Source organism: Rhodamnia argentea, chromosome 1, assembly GCF_020921035.1.
Source record: "Rhodamnia argentea isolate NSW1041297 chromosome 1, ASM2092103v1, whole genome shotgun sequence".
Taxonomy (NCBI): Eukaryota; Viridiplantae; Streptophyta; class Magnoliopsida; order Myrtales; family Myrtaceae; genus Rhodamnia; species Rhodamnia argentea.
Genome location: NC_063150.1, coordinates 22,502,469 through 22,518,006, shown reverse-complemented (window position 1 = coordinate 22,518,006; position 15,538 = coordinate 22,502,469). Strand labels below are relative to the sequence as shown.

The following is a 15,538-nucleotide window of genomic DNA, read 5'->3' as shown; positions in this document are numbered from 1 at the left end:
CATGCTTCATGTACCCATTAATCATTATGTTGTAGGTAACAATGTCATGCTTCAGGCCCTTCTCTTCAATTAGATGGAAAAAGTTCGCTGCATCATCCAGCCTACCCGCCAAACATAAACCATTTATGAGGGTACTGTAGGTGTATCTGTCAGGGTCCAAGCGTTTCTGAATCATCACTTCAAATACCACACCTGCTTCGGTTACTTTTCCATTTTTGCATAGACAATCTATCAGGATGTTGAAAGTGATGACATCAGGGGAAATGCCTTTCTCTATCATTAGATGAAGCGTTTTGTTGGCTTCAATCCATTGTCCAGCTTGGCAGAAAGCGTGGATTAAAGAGTTGTATGTGATCACATTAGCCGAGATACCACGCTTGACCATTTCGTCATAAATTTCAACTGCTTGCCCCAATTGCCGTGATTTACACAACCCGTCGATCATTGAATTGTAAAGCACAACATCAGGCTCAGTTCGTTGGCTACTCTGTTCACGAAACAACTCCAATGCATCATCAATCAGCTGGGCTCTGCATAGAGCACCGACAATCATGTTACACGTCTGCCCATCAGCCTCAAATCCCTGCTTTGTCATCCTCTTTTGCAATTCCAGCACCAGCGCTGTCTCTCGTGTTTTACAGAGCTCTCCAACAAGGGCCCTGTACAAAACTGAACCCACCATCCCATCGAATCCTCTAAGAGCCAATTTGTCAAACATCTCAACTGCATCGATGGCTTTCCCCACCAAGCACAAACCTTTTACCAGGGTAGCAAAAGTCACGTCGTCGGGCTCAAAACCGCGCTTCACGATCTCACCAAAGGCTCCGAACCCACTATCCATCATCTCCAGATGGCAACAACAGTTGATCAAAATGTTCAGCGTACACAAATCGGGCTGGATTCCTGCCCCACTCATTTTTTTGTACAAGGCGATCACGTCCGAGTGCGCCTTATTCTTGGAAACCGACCCCATCACGTGATTAAACGTATCGACGGACACAATGGGCTTGATTCGAACAAGTGTTTGGAAGTAACCGAGCGCTTCATTCAGCGAGAGGGTACCTGATTTGCAGCGTTGCCTCACGTGAAGCTCGAACTCCGTCGGACTGCTTCGAGGTTGGGATGGTGATCCAGGGTTTTGAGGAAGAGGGTCTTGGAACAGAGACGACAACGACTGTGGAGCTTTCGTCGCGGGGAGTGCGGTTCTTGAAGAACTGGCACATCTCAGTTGCATCGGCGCTGGATTCCCGAGGGCCAGTAGATAGCCCACCTCGTAACTTCTTGTAATGTTTGCACGGGCGATGGATTCCCAAGTGGCTTTATTAAGGAGGGAATTCAAAACTTAGATCTTGAGTTTTGAGCGAGAAAGACAAAACACATTTTTGAACATATATTTCGATCGAAAATTGCTCGGTTGATTGTTCGGTCCGTTTCCAGAACCATTTCAATCAATTCGATTCCCGGGATGAAGCCGGGTTCTAAACCGGATTCGAAGCCTTTTTTAAATTTTGCACCCATCGGCGATTGAACCCGATTTTCATTATGAGTAAATAGTATAATCCCTTGAAAAATAAATTTTGGACGACGCTATTCCACTCTTATTTTGGCTAGACACTCTTTCTTTCCATTTAACTTATAGAAATGCCCGACACTCTTCGATTTTTTGCTTCTTTGTTAATCAGGCTAATCCACAAAACTGCGTTATCACATCTTTCGTCGGTTTCTTGAATGCTCAATTACACCCGCACAACATATCATTTTACCATGCTTTTTGTTATCACTTTGCTGTTGTCAACTTTAATTTATGGTATCATATTTTCAATCACAAGATATTTTTCTTTATAACAGCTTGTGAACCCATAAGTAATTGCATATTTATATCACATAGCATGAGCAAAACTTTATTTCAAAGAAGAAATCAAAATCCACTTTAATTATCTAGCCGATTTTGATAAAAATGGAAAAGAAAAATTGATCCAAATATGGAAAAGATTAACTTGTTAGAAAGTACCATGGAATTGGGGAACATGGCACTAACACTCAACTCAAACAAACATAATCTAAATGTGAAAATTTGTCCTCTAAAAAAGGAAATGTATGATCAAACATCGAACATTTTATATTTAGATCATGTATAAATTTTAACAAACAATAAGCCCAAAAAGGTAAAAGAAAACTTCTTGTTCTTCTACTCCCACTACGAGAAAGTAACCAATATGCATTGTAAATTCAACCTCATGGCAAATGGATCGAAACTTTAAAATATGCTTATTCAACTCTATAAAATCTGAAGCTAGTTTGAAAGTGAAGAAGGTTTAGAAAATTTTCAATCCTCATCTTGCAATTTATTTTAAAAGTTCAAAAGAAAGCACAAGTTAATGATGTTTAACTTATTTCAAAAAAACTCCCACAACGTCATAATCGGCTGGATAATTAGATTACATTTTAGTTTTCAACTTTGAAATAAAGTTTTCCTCAATAATAAAGAAAATAGGCAAATGATTATGTGTACAAAAGCCGTCATAACTAGAAATTTCTAGTCTTCTATGGAACTTTTTTTTATTAGATATGTGAGACCATAATTTAAAATTAACGACCTTCTCTAGACAAAGTGATAACATGATTTATGAAAAGATAAAATCTCATCAAGTGTATTTGATAGTTATATTGCAAAAAGTATAAAATAAGAGTGATGATAGAAATTAAGGTAGTTTTGTTGGTTATGTTGATAAAAAAAAAAAAAAAACAACATACTGAAGAGAATGAGGATATTTCGATCAGTTGATAGAAAAAAAAAGTGCACCAGCCTATTTTATGTTGCAATTTCCCTCTTCATATGGCATGACAGAATCATCTTTATCTATCTTCAAGCCATCAAATTGGATGCTAATTTAGTTCCAAATTTTTCTGTTTTACTAATTGAGTCTTAAATCTTTGCACAAAATTCTAAGGGAAAACTCTAAATAAGGGCCTGAAGTACTAACATTTTCTTAAATAACGGCATGAAGTGTTCTTTTTTTTTCAAAGACGGATCTAGCCGAAAGACATTTTCATCTTTTACTTTTTTGAACTTTTTTCTTTTTATGTTTTCCTCTTTTCTTTTTTCTTTTTTCTCCCCTCCACCTCGGCCATTGCCGGTCTCGACCACCGTCACCTGGACGAGCAAGGCCACCCTCCCCAAGATCCGGCGAGGGGCCCTCGCGCCGGTGGCCCTCGCCTGAAAAAAAACCGTGGATTGAAAATTTAATAATGCAAAATCTCAACAGACAGAGACGATTTACAAATGACCCAGGAAAAGGAAAGAGAGAATGAGAGAGATAGATCCAAGAAAGAAAATACCCGGATGGAGGAAACATAGCCAAGAAGAATCAAAAGGGAAGTGAAAGATGGGTGGTGCGCGTGTGGGTGACAGAGAAGAGATATGGAAGTGGTGGAAGCGAAGAGGAAGAGGGGAGGCACAACAGCAGATCCGGCGAGAGCCGCCCTCGCCCACCCGGGGGAGGGTAACCCTCGCCATTGTTGGGTGAGGGTGGCCATTGTCCGAGTCCGGCGACTTCCACTGGTGGCCGGGCGATGATTTGGGGGGGAAAGAGGGGAAAAAGAAAAATTAAAATTAAAAAAAAAAGGAAAAAACAAATGACAAGAATGTTCTTCGGCTATGTCCCTCTTTGAAACAAAAAGAGCACTTCAAGCTCTCATTTAAAATAAAGTTTACTTTATATCATTATTTGAGAAAATGTGGCACTTCGGGCTTTTATTTGAAATTTCTCAAATTCCAATACATTCATTTCAATTAATTTTCACCGAAAAAAACTGTTGACATGATGATGTGCCACATAGGATGGATGGCGATGTTTAAACTGCCACATTAGAGTTTTCCGACAATTATTGGCCAAAAGGACTTTATTGGAATTTAGTGCAAAGATTTAGAATTAAATTGGCAAAATTGTAAAGTTAAAGACTGAATTGAATTCGTACAATACATTTATGACCCATTGGGTGATTATTCGTGGATTTGATCTAACGATATCTTTAAGATTTTCTCCCACCTTTCTAAAACTGTTTTTCTGCAGCAAAGCACGGACATGATTCTAGTTTTACCTCTCTTTTTTGGGGGGGAGGGGGTCGAATTTTCTAGTTTTACCTTGAAATGAGAGTCCTTGCGACTCAGGTAAGCATCACAACATCGCAACGGTAAAAAAATTGCCTTAATCTTTTGCTTGTACAGAAATCTACTAGTCGGTCGATATATTGGCATGTCTTGAATGAATTTTCGTTTAAATAATTTTAGGGATAATTCGAAGCAACGGCTCGAAACGAAATCTTTTTAGTAAAAGATGATTCAAAGCGGACATTATCTTAAATAATGATCTGGAGTGATCAAATTTATTTCAAATTAGCTTGAACTACCCAACTGGTCAAATCTTCATCGGCCGCTTTTTCCATCGAAAGGAGCAAGGGCAATTTTGCCCAAAATTTATAATTTGGGTTAGTAAAAAATTTTCGAAAAATCCTGAAAACCCCAAATTGAATTCTAATGAGGGTTTTCTGTGGATTTTCTCCTTCTTTTCCAAGTTCGTTCCTCACTTTGATCCCCACTCCCAATGGCAGCCGTTGTTCTTGTTCGCGGAGGTACGACTGAGCTTAGCTGATTAGCTCCACAAGTGCCGATCTAAGTGATCCCTGACCATGTCTGTCATTCTTGCATTTTGATGTTCCCCTTAAGTACCGGAGTGAGAGATAAGAACACTATAAACGTCATAATTTTATACGGCCTTCACCTGAGCGCCGTGACCCTTTTTTATTTTAATTATTTGAGGGCCATAATTTTTTTCACGATTACTTGATTGTCATTTAACTTTTCAATAGATCACTTGAGTGCAATAATTTTTTCTTTTAAAAACATTCATCACAAGTGCTATGCCCCGTGAAATTTTTGACACTGGGGTGAGCGATCCTAACAAAAAAAATTGGCACATAAGTGTCAATTAAAAATTATGATACTTAAATGAACGTTTTTTAGAAGTTATGGCACTTAAGGGTGCGCATGAAATCACTTCTACTTATTGATTTCTCTGCCAAAAGTCAATCCGACAGGGAAATCCGTTTGGTAAAAACCTTGCTGAAGTAGAAATCCGTTTGGTAAAAAAATTAACTTCATAGAAATCTGTTTGGTAAAAAAATTGACTTTTGATAGGATTTTCAACTTCTGGTAGAATTTTTAACTTCTGGCAAGATTTTTTGCCAGCTTTGAGAAGTAATGTTTTTTTACTTCTCCACTTTAGAATCACTTCTTCGATCACATTGACCTCCACCGACCGCCCATCGCCGCCCGCCGCCGGTTGCCCGCCACCGGGCGCCGATCGCCGGCCGACTGTCGAAGATTTTGTTAATAACATTCTAGAAGTAGAAATTTTCAACCCATAATCAAACGAATTTTTCTGATCAGAAGTTAATCTGAAGTAAAAGTAAAAAAATCATCTTCCGCTTTGAAGGAGAAGTTGAGAAATTAACTTCCGGTCAGAAGTTGAGAAGTTAATCTGAAGTGTTATCATGCTCACCCTAAGTGGTCGAAAAAAAAAAGTTATGGCACTTAAGTGAGCAACATATGAAATTTATGACGCTTGTGATGTCCTTATCCCATTGGGGTGATCTCATGCTATCGGTGGAACCAATTCCATCGTGGATGCTATGTCGACAAGTAACTTAAGAATTATCTTGACCACGGTGAGGAGAAACTTTGTCATCTCAGAAGCACATGTTGATGAGAATTTCTGCGCCCTCTAATTCTTAGAGTATACTGTCTTATTAATGATGAAGGGAACCAATCTCACAATACATACGCAGTGAAATTACATGGAATTAACAAGCCCTAGAATCATCTCAAATTACTGATCGGAGAAGTATATCACGTAACGGACATACCTCGTTTTTCCACAGATTAAATGTTACCATTGCAGCCTTGAGAGAGCCCTTCGTCCGTTTGACGTCCGGTAGAGATTTGTTGTTCGCTTTTTTTTTTTTTCACTGTTCTCACTTTTTCTCTTTTTGTACAATGAACGTCTGAAGCGGCAACTCTATGATAGAACGAAGAAATGTGATTTTTATTCACGTTCAAAAAATGATAACTGCCTGGCAATTATCCAATTGAGAAAGGGATATGGTAGCCTACATGGACGGATCACAGTACTTCTCGTGCACCGTATAAAATCCAACAAATGCGAATATGCAAACCTTCGTCCTCTTCGAGGTCGTAACAAAAGAATCACTCGTCTGCTCAGGTAAGAAGTTCGTTGGTAGGTATAAATGGGTCTGTTTAAGGAGCATCTTAACGTTGTTGAAGTAGGTATAAATCATCTTCTGAAGTGGGAAGATTACTTTACGTCGGGATGTTTCTCTCTTCCATTGAACGATGTGGATCAGTTTGACCATATTCATCGGCAGACACGGTTTAGTTCACAAGCTGAACCCAATCAACTGGCGTATTTAACCACATAAGAATTTCGGCCGTGGAGCAAATCACGATGTCGTCCGTCGCGATTGGCCGGCGGCAGCCACGAGTGAGCTCAGGCTCGCCGAGATCTCGTGAGCTCGAGGCTCGCCGGCCATTGCCAAGGCCCGATGACCGGCGGAGGTAGAAGAAAAAAGAAAAAAGAAAGAATATTAAAATTAAAATATAAACATAATTAAAAAAATAAAATAGTAAATATTTAAAAACTAGATTTTTTTTTTTAAATCGAGAGGAACAACTCCGGAAAGTGTTTTCACCTATTTAGATTTAAGGGACATACTTTCCTAATTTTTGTGCATGAATTTTCCATCGATCGAAATGTGTTTTCTATTGACTAGGTCATTTTCGGCGAATCAAAACGAGTGAAAGTCCAGAAAACTAATTCCGAAGAAGCGTTTTCTTGCAAACAAACGCATCCAATCTAGTTTGATCCACATCTTGACCGCCATCTACTTTCAACCTTCAAATGCAAAGGCCAAGTCAATTAACACAGTAGAAAATTCATCTCTGCCTTCTTTTTCCGCAAAGTCATGCCCACACTTCACCATTTGAACAAGCAAGCTCCATGAAAAAAAAAAATCATTGATAAAACCTTAAAAAAACATTAGAAAATTACCTTCAAATTCCATGCAACAACTTATTAAGCCCGGACGGATCTTGGACGCTTTTCTCCATTTATACACGACATCAACAACAACAACCACACTTTAAAACTCCAATTGAAGAAACCAGAGTCTCTCTTCAAACTTCACTCGTTGAGCACGATGAGCAGCCCCTCCAAATTAGTGATCTTCTCCTTCGTGCTCGCGGCGATCTTGTCGTCTACATGCGCGGCCGCCGCGAGGCCTTTGCAAGGGGAGCGATGGCCGCGAGAGCATTATTTCGGGGCGATCGAGTCGCTCCAGAGAGGCCCGGTGCCGCCGTCCGGCAGCTCGCCTTGCACCAACATCCCTGGAGGGGGCGGCAGAGGTGGGAGCTGCCCGTTGAGCGAGAGGAACTTCGCCGGACGCGTGGCTCTCCACGGCCCGCCTGTGTTGCAGCCTAGCGTCGTCTAACCGATGGATTGTGTAATGGGAAACCAAGAGGACCCGAGTTCTTGAACTAGGGTTGGAGAAGTTGGTGATGATAAGGAAGGTTATGGCCACCTCCGGTGACAATGATCAATTCGGTTCACGGTAGATCATGTAAATAGGCAAGAAATTTACATTATGTCCGTCCAAAAACACATCCTGGACTTGTGTTTTTTTCTCTTTTGGTCGGAAGAGTGGTGTTTATTCATTGTGAATAGTTTGTGTTCTTATGAGCATTTTTGCTTAGATTGCCGACATGTTTATTGTCTATATCTCAGCCGTCGGCCATCCCTTGGTATCCGCTTGCATGATAGAAATCTTCATGTTGCTCGGGTAAATTTTCGTGCATTTTATAATAGAGTTTGTTTTACGAAAAAATTCAAGATTTGAAAAGCATTTTTCGAAAAATGAATGTTTTATATTGCATTGAAAATTTGGCAACAAAAAATGTTGGTATTATCGCTAACAATTTAGCGGACGGCGAAAACATTTTTCGTTCATCTATGCTTGTAAGCGATATAAGCAAATTATAGTTCCAAAAAACATTTTCAAATCTTAAATTTTTCGTGAAATAGACGCACCATGAATTGCGATCATACAACCCCTCATGTTTAAGGATCACATGCTTGTGGTGATCAAAGTTCCGAGGGATGACAAATTGTCATCTAAATTACCATCTATTATGCCCAATTTGATCTAAGGATCGTTTCATCAGCACCATCAACACATGCCAATAATTTTTTTTTTTCACGTGCATTTGAATTATATTCTCGCCTACAAATACTACTTCGCTAAATCAAAACACGCACGTATAAAATCACATATTTAACGTCGCTCGCGTGAACTAATCTTTCGAACTATCATGTACCGACTCGAATTCGTTCAGTCTATGTTTAATTAGTGAAGCCATTAATAAATTAAATTAAGATTGTTCCTCTTTTCTCTTTCTTCTTTCTTTATTTTTTATGTTTTGCATGGTTGATTTAAAACTAATCAAGCAGCGTCAGCATACCAAGACCCAATTTTATTAGATTGGAATTGACTCTGGAAAAAAAAAAACAATTGTTATTGCTTTGAAATTGACTACCGGGGTCAAAGAAAGGTTGCGTTCCAAATTGTACTTGACACTGCTATCTATGAACAAAGTCAAATGGTTCTCAACTTCGACACGTAATTAACGTTAATGAAAATAGATAATCAAGATTGTACCTGCGTCAGAATTGGGAATGGCGCTGGCTTTTCTATCATCAGCTGAATTCATTTTCATTTTCTTTATCTTGTTTTGTTAATTTTTTAAAGTTCTGTTTGTTTAGAGGAAAATAAGGAATTTGCAAAATATTTTTCAAAAACTTATCGCTTATATCGTTGACAAAAACGAATAAACAAAAATTATTATTATCGTTCGCAAATATTTAGACATAAATTGTTGTCGTCAATGAAAAAATTTTTGGAGAACTAATTATCTTAAATAACACATGAGATCAATTTTAAGAAAATATTTTTCAAATCACTCATTTTTCGCAAAACAAATAAAGTCTCAGTGTCCGATTCTTTTGGAATACCTCGGTCGCCACCTAGTGATCGTACTCGAATTCGTGACCACGTTTTTTAAGGAGCAAAACCATTCTCAAACATAGGTTGATCAAAATGCCTATCAATTTGATTTATATGCTATTCAATTCGGATTCTTCTCAACTTACGGAGTAAATTAAACTTAATCACTTTGAATCTACACAATCTTGGCGATTTTATCCGCACAAGCTTCTTTCTTTCGAATTACAAATCGCTCTTCCCAAAACTCACTTGCGTAAAATCTCACAGAGTCGGCCAAATGATTGAGGGATGAACTTGCATTTACGTTAGCTCAGCACCCAACGTGACACTTACTGGGAGATCGCCAAAGAAAAGTTCATGTTCGAGATCCGTCTTCGGCTTGACTCAAAAGTTTAAGCCAATGATTTATGAGCATGCCATTTGTCCGATCCGAGACTCTTCTAAGGAAGCTCGCTAAGTGCATTTCAACAAGATTAGCTTGGTGTTATGTGGATTGCTACTCCTTGTACACCGGCTTCCTTGTCATTTCGGAGCATATTTTCAGGTCAAAGAGGATCCAAATCCACTTTTCACAGCTACTAAAATGAAAAATAATCTCGACTGTTGAACAAGGAAATGAGTATGCTTGTGGGGCTAAAACTCCGCACTTAGTTTCCGACTGTCCGTGCTGAACAAGCAAACGTTGTTGTTGACGGGAATATAATTCAGCCCAAAATATTGAATGGGGGAGATCTATTAGTTTATTGAAAAGTATTTTCCAAAGTAAGATGTACAATAATACTGTTTACAGACTGTACAATACAACACCCGTTCAACGAATTTAAAACATGGCTTGTTTGGACATCTATATACATAGATAAATAACGAAATCCGAAAAATAAATTAACAAATGAACGTGCACAAGTGTAAACTGCTAGCTAGCAAGCCCCAACAATCAAGAAAAGAAACGTAAAGGAAAGAACTCGTGTGTTTCTCGATAATCGCTTCATTAGCGCGCTACAGATTGCTGGTACTGCAGCTGCGAAGTGAAGTTCTTCTAGCCAAGCGGACAGCTCGTACCCCCGCCGCCGGGGATGTTGGTGCAGCTCGAGGCGCTGGAGGACGACACGTTGCCCCTTGGAAGAGACTGGAAAACGAGTTCCTCTTCTGTCGAGAGTTGGCTCTTCTCAAGCAAGATTCTGGTTGCTTGTGAGAATTGGACATGAGGGGCAAAAAGAATCAGAATTGATGCAAAGATAATGACTGTGTTGAGAAGCCTCATGATGTATAATTTTGGATGGGACAATGATTCTCGATGCCATGATCTTGTGTTACTAAAACTTATTTATACTGATTATTATTCGATTGTGGTAGAATTTGATTTACTGATTGGTTTGGTTGAAAGATTTTGAAAGTTTGACTGCTACATTAAGATAATGCTCATGACCAAACTAAGAATTTGAGATTAAGTAAACGGGGTTGGAACATTGAAAGTTCGATACATAGATTTTGATTTTTGGGCTTTGTCCTATACGAAAGTTTGCGTGGACGCCTTAGCTTCTCTCTTAGTTTCTTGTACGAGAAATTTTCACGATTTGTCCAAGATCAATATCATATCAGTCGGCCATAGTTGGCGATGGACCTAAATTTTTTGAATCTTCGTTGATTCTGCCCGTCGCAGTTGCATCATCTTGAAGGCTGTGCAAAAATATACAAGCAGTCAGTATTTAGGAAAACGAAAATGTTTCTCTAACTTAATTCATTTTCCTCGAAACTAACGGAGCTCGCAGGATGTATTAGAAATTCTGTCAGTGGACTGAAGTACTGCTAAATGGGGTTCAAATGGGGATAGATTGGCTTTCGTGGATCTCAATAAGGTGGCAATCGAGCATATCTAAATATCAATACCAACATAGACATACTAAAGTCGGATTGTTGACGCAGTTTTGGAAGAACGTGCAAGAAAATTTCGAGGATAATTTCAACCGAATCTAGGGACAGGGGTCTCATATGTTTCACAATTCATGCAGCTATGCGAACTTCCACTGTAGAGAAAAAGAAGTCAAATCAATAGGAATTGGGCAAACGGGGCGTTCTACGAGTGCATAAACAGCCGGCACCGAGGGAGAACCACCTTCCCAAAGGTTGAAAGGGCAAGCGAGAGAGAGCCAAATTCGCATGTCTGAGTATCGACGAGCACCTAGAATTCTCTCAACAGAGATTCATATGGTCACCTAGCATCGGAACCAAAGGAAAGAACAGCAGGCCAATCGAGAAAAGCAATTACCAGAAAATCATGTACCATGAGGCTCGCTAAAACTATGCTTTAAGAAAAACCCCATAATACATGAGAAACCTTCGATCCGCAAGAGAGGAAGGAAACAAACAAGTGAACCCCCTCCTCAGAATGTTATTCATCTTTTTTTTCTAATGAAAGGACTACAACCTCAATCCAGATCTAACACCCAGTTGCTCCTTCCGAGTACATATATGTAACGGATAGCAGCCCAATAATTTTCAGGCGACTCCGTTTCATTCTTTTCCATTCCAATGACCATTTGGAGGCCGAAATGCCTTATAACCATTGACACCACATGCCAAATCTGAATAATCCGGAGCATAATATGGGTAACCATCATGCTCTGGATTCTTCATTCCCAGCATGGATAAATCAGATCTAGCCACATGCCACTGGTTCTGTATCAACCCATCCATCTGCCCATTTGCATGAGTTAGCGAACTAACCTGAGGAATAAATCCAGTCGTCGAGTCAAAACTTCCAGGAAAGGAGCCAAACGCCGGTTGAATCCCATTTTCACGATAGCTCCGCGATCGTTCAAAGCTGCTGCACGAGCTGGCAGTTGACTCCACATCCCCTGAAATCCCCAGATCATGGGGGAAAGAAAACTGACGATGTAATGGGAGGGACCTACTGTGGAGAGACTGGAAACCAGCATCTGATCTAGTGACCTTCCCAACAGCTTGCTCATCGTCCAGTAAGTCATTTATAATATCGAGGTGCGGAAATTCATCTGCCAGCAAACCTTGCGTTTGCCGCCCAGACGTACAGGCCTGGAAGTCAGTGAAGTGATCTCGTGATCTGCTTTGCGACGACCTGTAACACTCCATATTCTGAACATCACTCTGCAAAGGATGATCGCTCCGTATACTTTGACCATCCAGATTCTCCAACCATTGGGGTCCATTTGACAACACATCCCGATTCATTGGGCGAAAAGGGAAGCCTAACTTGGGTGCACCATAGTCCAAACTGTCAGTGCTAGGGTTCAAGAACGAAGATGCTAAGGTGGTTGACGGCATATATGCTGACACTTTTCCTACAGAGCTTGGCGAACATTGGTTTGTGAAAACAGCTGAAGTCGAAGCAGAGGAATTCCCGATTATAGCATTTCGATACGACAAAGGAACCTGGCTGGGGGATACTGAAGTAGACTCAGGAGCCAACCGGCCGACTGCACTCACAGAACGTGCTAGAAGTGGAGCTGTTTGGACAAGGGAAGCAGCAGGAGCATTTGGCCTAGTACCGGGTCCTAGTGGAGCACTAGAAGGCCTCGACATTCCAGGAACTGGCAGAATGGGTTTTTCAGTCGTTTTAGGAATTACATCCCGTTGAGTCTCAAACTTAGACAAAGTTGCTGTTTGGGACGAGATTGTTGGAAGTGGTATCTTATCATTCTCTTGCTTGCCATTCAAAGATGTCTTCCTCATTGATGAAGGATCCCCAAAAGGAATAATTTTCTGCGCCGGTTCCGACTGGGCATTGGAGATAGTATTTCTAGGAGGACTAGTATTTCTAGGACTGCTGGAAGAGGATTCTGCAGCAATTGACTTCTCTTTAGATGTCTTCTCTTCATCAACTTGCTTGATGCTTGATCCCCTCTGCAGGGAAACAGCTTCTCCCTGTTATATTCAAAAATCAAATGCCATCAGCTTAGATTCCACCGAAAATAAAACCGAAAAATTGTGATAAGTAATCCATGAAGATAAGAAGATTTCCCTGACATGGTATTGACTATAAGTATATCTCCCTGACAAACCTAACATTGAAAATTATAACATTTCAGCTCCAGCTGTATCTGTAAAATAGTTATCCAGCATTGCGCATGACATAAGATGGCTCTTTGACTCCAAAGAGAACTTCACATCACATACCTAATCTACATAATCTAATTTCCGTCAAATAAAATCTCTCCTACGGAAATGCAAGAAGTTGAAGAATGTTCGGTAGAACCAATACGAGCAGAAATCTAGGTTTGCTAATGTCATTTCTAAGCAAACACGTGCACAAATTTGGTCATGCTTTACTTTGTTTTACGATCTGAAAAACCATACAAGTTGGAACTCAGAGGCACGATTCAAGCACAGGATATGACACAATTTTGATGTGTCTCCCTGAGTCAGAAGAAAAGAAAGGTGAAACATCAAATCCGGATCCCAAACATAGAATAGAAGAAAATTCCGCTAAGAAGCATCTTTTATTTTCTCATCAAAGCTCCATTGAGAATACTCAATTCATGACTAGTCAGAAGAAATAATTATCTGACTTAATCGATATCATCAGTTGTATAAATGAAAAAATCCTGCAAAGAAAATGAAATTTACAATTCTTCACTTATGGTATTTAAGAGTATGTTGTTCCACATCAGCTCTTGAGGGCACTATATCCAGTACATAGTAACAACTGAAAATATGTTGCCATGTTGGTTAAAATTATCATGCAAATATGAGGTGGCAGCACAAGTCTCCTATCGATTGGAAACGAAGAGGACACACGTCAGTTATTCAATAAGCAGTAACTTTAAGAGAAACATAAGAAGGTAAATTTCCTTCAAATTACAAAGATCTTCAGGAGGCTATCTGACAACAAAATCCGAATATCCACATCACGATCTGAATCCCATTAAAGTTCTAAGTTTAACAGGGAAAAACGATGGTCAAAAGCCTTTCTCACTGCGAGATGTGCAAGTGTCAAGTGGACAATACCACCATGTGGTACAATCAAATCTATATAGAGAAGACAGAAGAATGTGACCTCAACCACCATGTCAACAAGAAGTTAGGTTCGAATGAAAGCATATTCTACTCACAATGGAATCCCAAAAAGTTGGATTATTACCAACTAAGGCACTATGTTAATAACGAGGACGGAAGACATAAAAATATGCTGCTTAGTCATGAAAGTGTACTTAATTCTCCAATATGCTTTTCTTAACAACTATCAGACAATATGATTTCACCAATTTTGAACAAACAATAAATGAATTCTTTATACTCTGGTTAAGTAAATCTCACCTTTTTAACCACATCAGGCTCAGACTGTCTTAATTGATACCGGAAGGAGAGAGCATCAGCCTCAACCTCAGTGTCAGCTACCTTGATACTCGGGATATTACAAGACTCTCCCATATCAACTGCAGGTTCAGCAGACTCATTCTCTGTTTTGTTGGTCCAAGAGCTCAAATCACGTGTTTCCTTACCTTTCTGACTCTTTCCCCTGTAGAAACACATGCTAATGTGCCTCAACGCCACGAGTTTCGAATTTAACATAAAACTAGTGTCGTTTAAATTTTACCTGCTAGGTGATCTTTGGTGTTTATGGTTCGATGAAAATGAGTTCCTCTTGTTTGGTCCACTAACTCCAACTGAGGGGACTGAATCAGTAGAACAAGTTGAGGAGCTATCATCCATCATAGATGGGCTTCTTTTCTCCACTATTCCATTCTGAACAGGAGATAGTCCACTAACCCCACTGCTACTGGCTTCTGTAGGAGGATGAACTTCAGAAGCATCGGTATCCCAATTAACAGGACTTGCATCTCTCTCATCTGAATCAGGTTGGATAACTTCACCGACACCGTCAACCAAATCTGATGTGTCTGAAACATCTTCCAGTACATCAGGCTTTCCAAGCACAGGGATTACATCCTCCGAGATGAAGACTTCTTTCTCATCAACAGTGTTTTCTTCTTCATGCTTGTCCTGGGCTGTGGCACTGTGTCTTTCGTCTCTCTCCTTATCTTTTGCTTTGCGATTAAGGCGCTTCTGCTTAGCCTACAGGCCAGAAAGTTGTGCCTTTCAGAAAGCAAGAGAAACTATAGAGAACAAAAGTGAACATGTATCCACAGATCGATATAGATGACAAATCAGCATCCCTCAAGTCCAATATAACCAGTCTTATAAACAATTCAGAGTCACTTGAAAGGCCATCTGAACAAGAAAGTATTTTATGATAATATAAAGTTACAGACCAATCACCATTGCCCGCGTAACATTTATGTGTGCATTTCATGACAGTGATAACAGGGTGTAACTGACCAATCACCATTGCTCGCGTACATCTTACTTTGGATTGATCAGTAACACCATGTGTCACTGCCACATGGTGTGGCCGTCGCATAAAATA

At 39.8% G+C, this 15,538-nt stretch overlaps 2 protein-coding genes across 5 annotated transcripts in view; both read right to left on the bottom strand.

Moving 5' to 3' along the window:
* The window catches only part of LOC115726648 (putative pentatricopeptide repeat-containing protein At1g12700, mitochondrial), a 54,737-nt gene extending 48,353 nt beyond the window's left edge, over nucleotides 1-6,384 (bottom strand). Inside the window, exons 1-2 of the mRNA XM_048274765.1 lie at nucleotides 6,379-6,384; nucleotides 106-1,280 (exon numbers count right to left, since the gene is read on the bottom strand). Of these exons, the coding sequence (XP_048130722.1) occupies nucleotides 106-1,234 (1,129 nt within the window). The 5' untranslated portion in view covers nucleotides 1,235-1,280; nucleotides 6,379-6,384. The remainder of the gene's footprint in view (nucleotides 1-105; nucleotides 1,281-6,378) is intronic.
* The window catches only part of LOC115726647 (TNF receptor-associated factor homolog 1a-like), a 184,028-nt gene that overhangs the window by 13,129 nt on the left and 155,361 nt on the right, over nucleotides 1-15,538 (bottom strand). For 2 of the 4 annotated variants that reach the window (XM_048274663.1, XM_048274642.1), the window contains exons 10-12: nucleotides 14,708-15,186; nucleotides 14,428-14,629; nucleotides 11,388-13,038 (exon numbers count right to left, since the gene is read on the bottom strand). In XM_048274663.1, coding sequence (XP_048130620.1) covers nucleotides 11,647-13,038; nucleotides 14,428-14,629; nucleotides 14,708-15,186 — 2,073 coding nt within the window. In that variant the 3' untranslated portion in view covers nucleotides 11,388-11,646. Of the gene's footprint in view, nucleotides 1-11,387; nucleotides 13,039-14,427; nucleotides 14,630-14,707; nucleotides 15,187-15,538 lie in introns of those variants that run through there. The other 2 variants (XM_048274687.1, XM_048274615.1) reach the window with 2 other exon arrangements.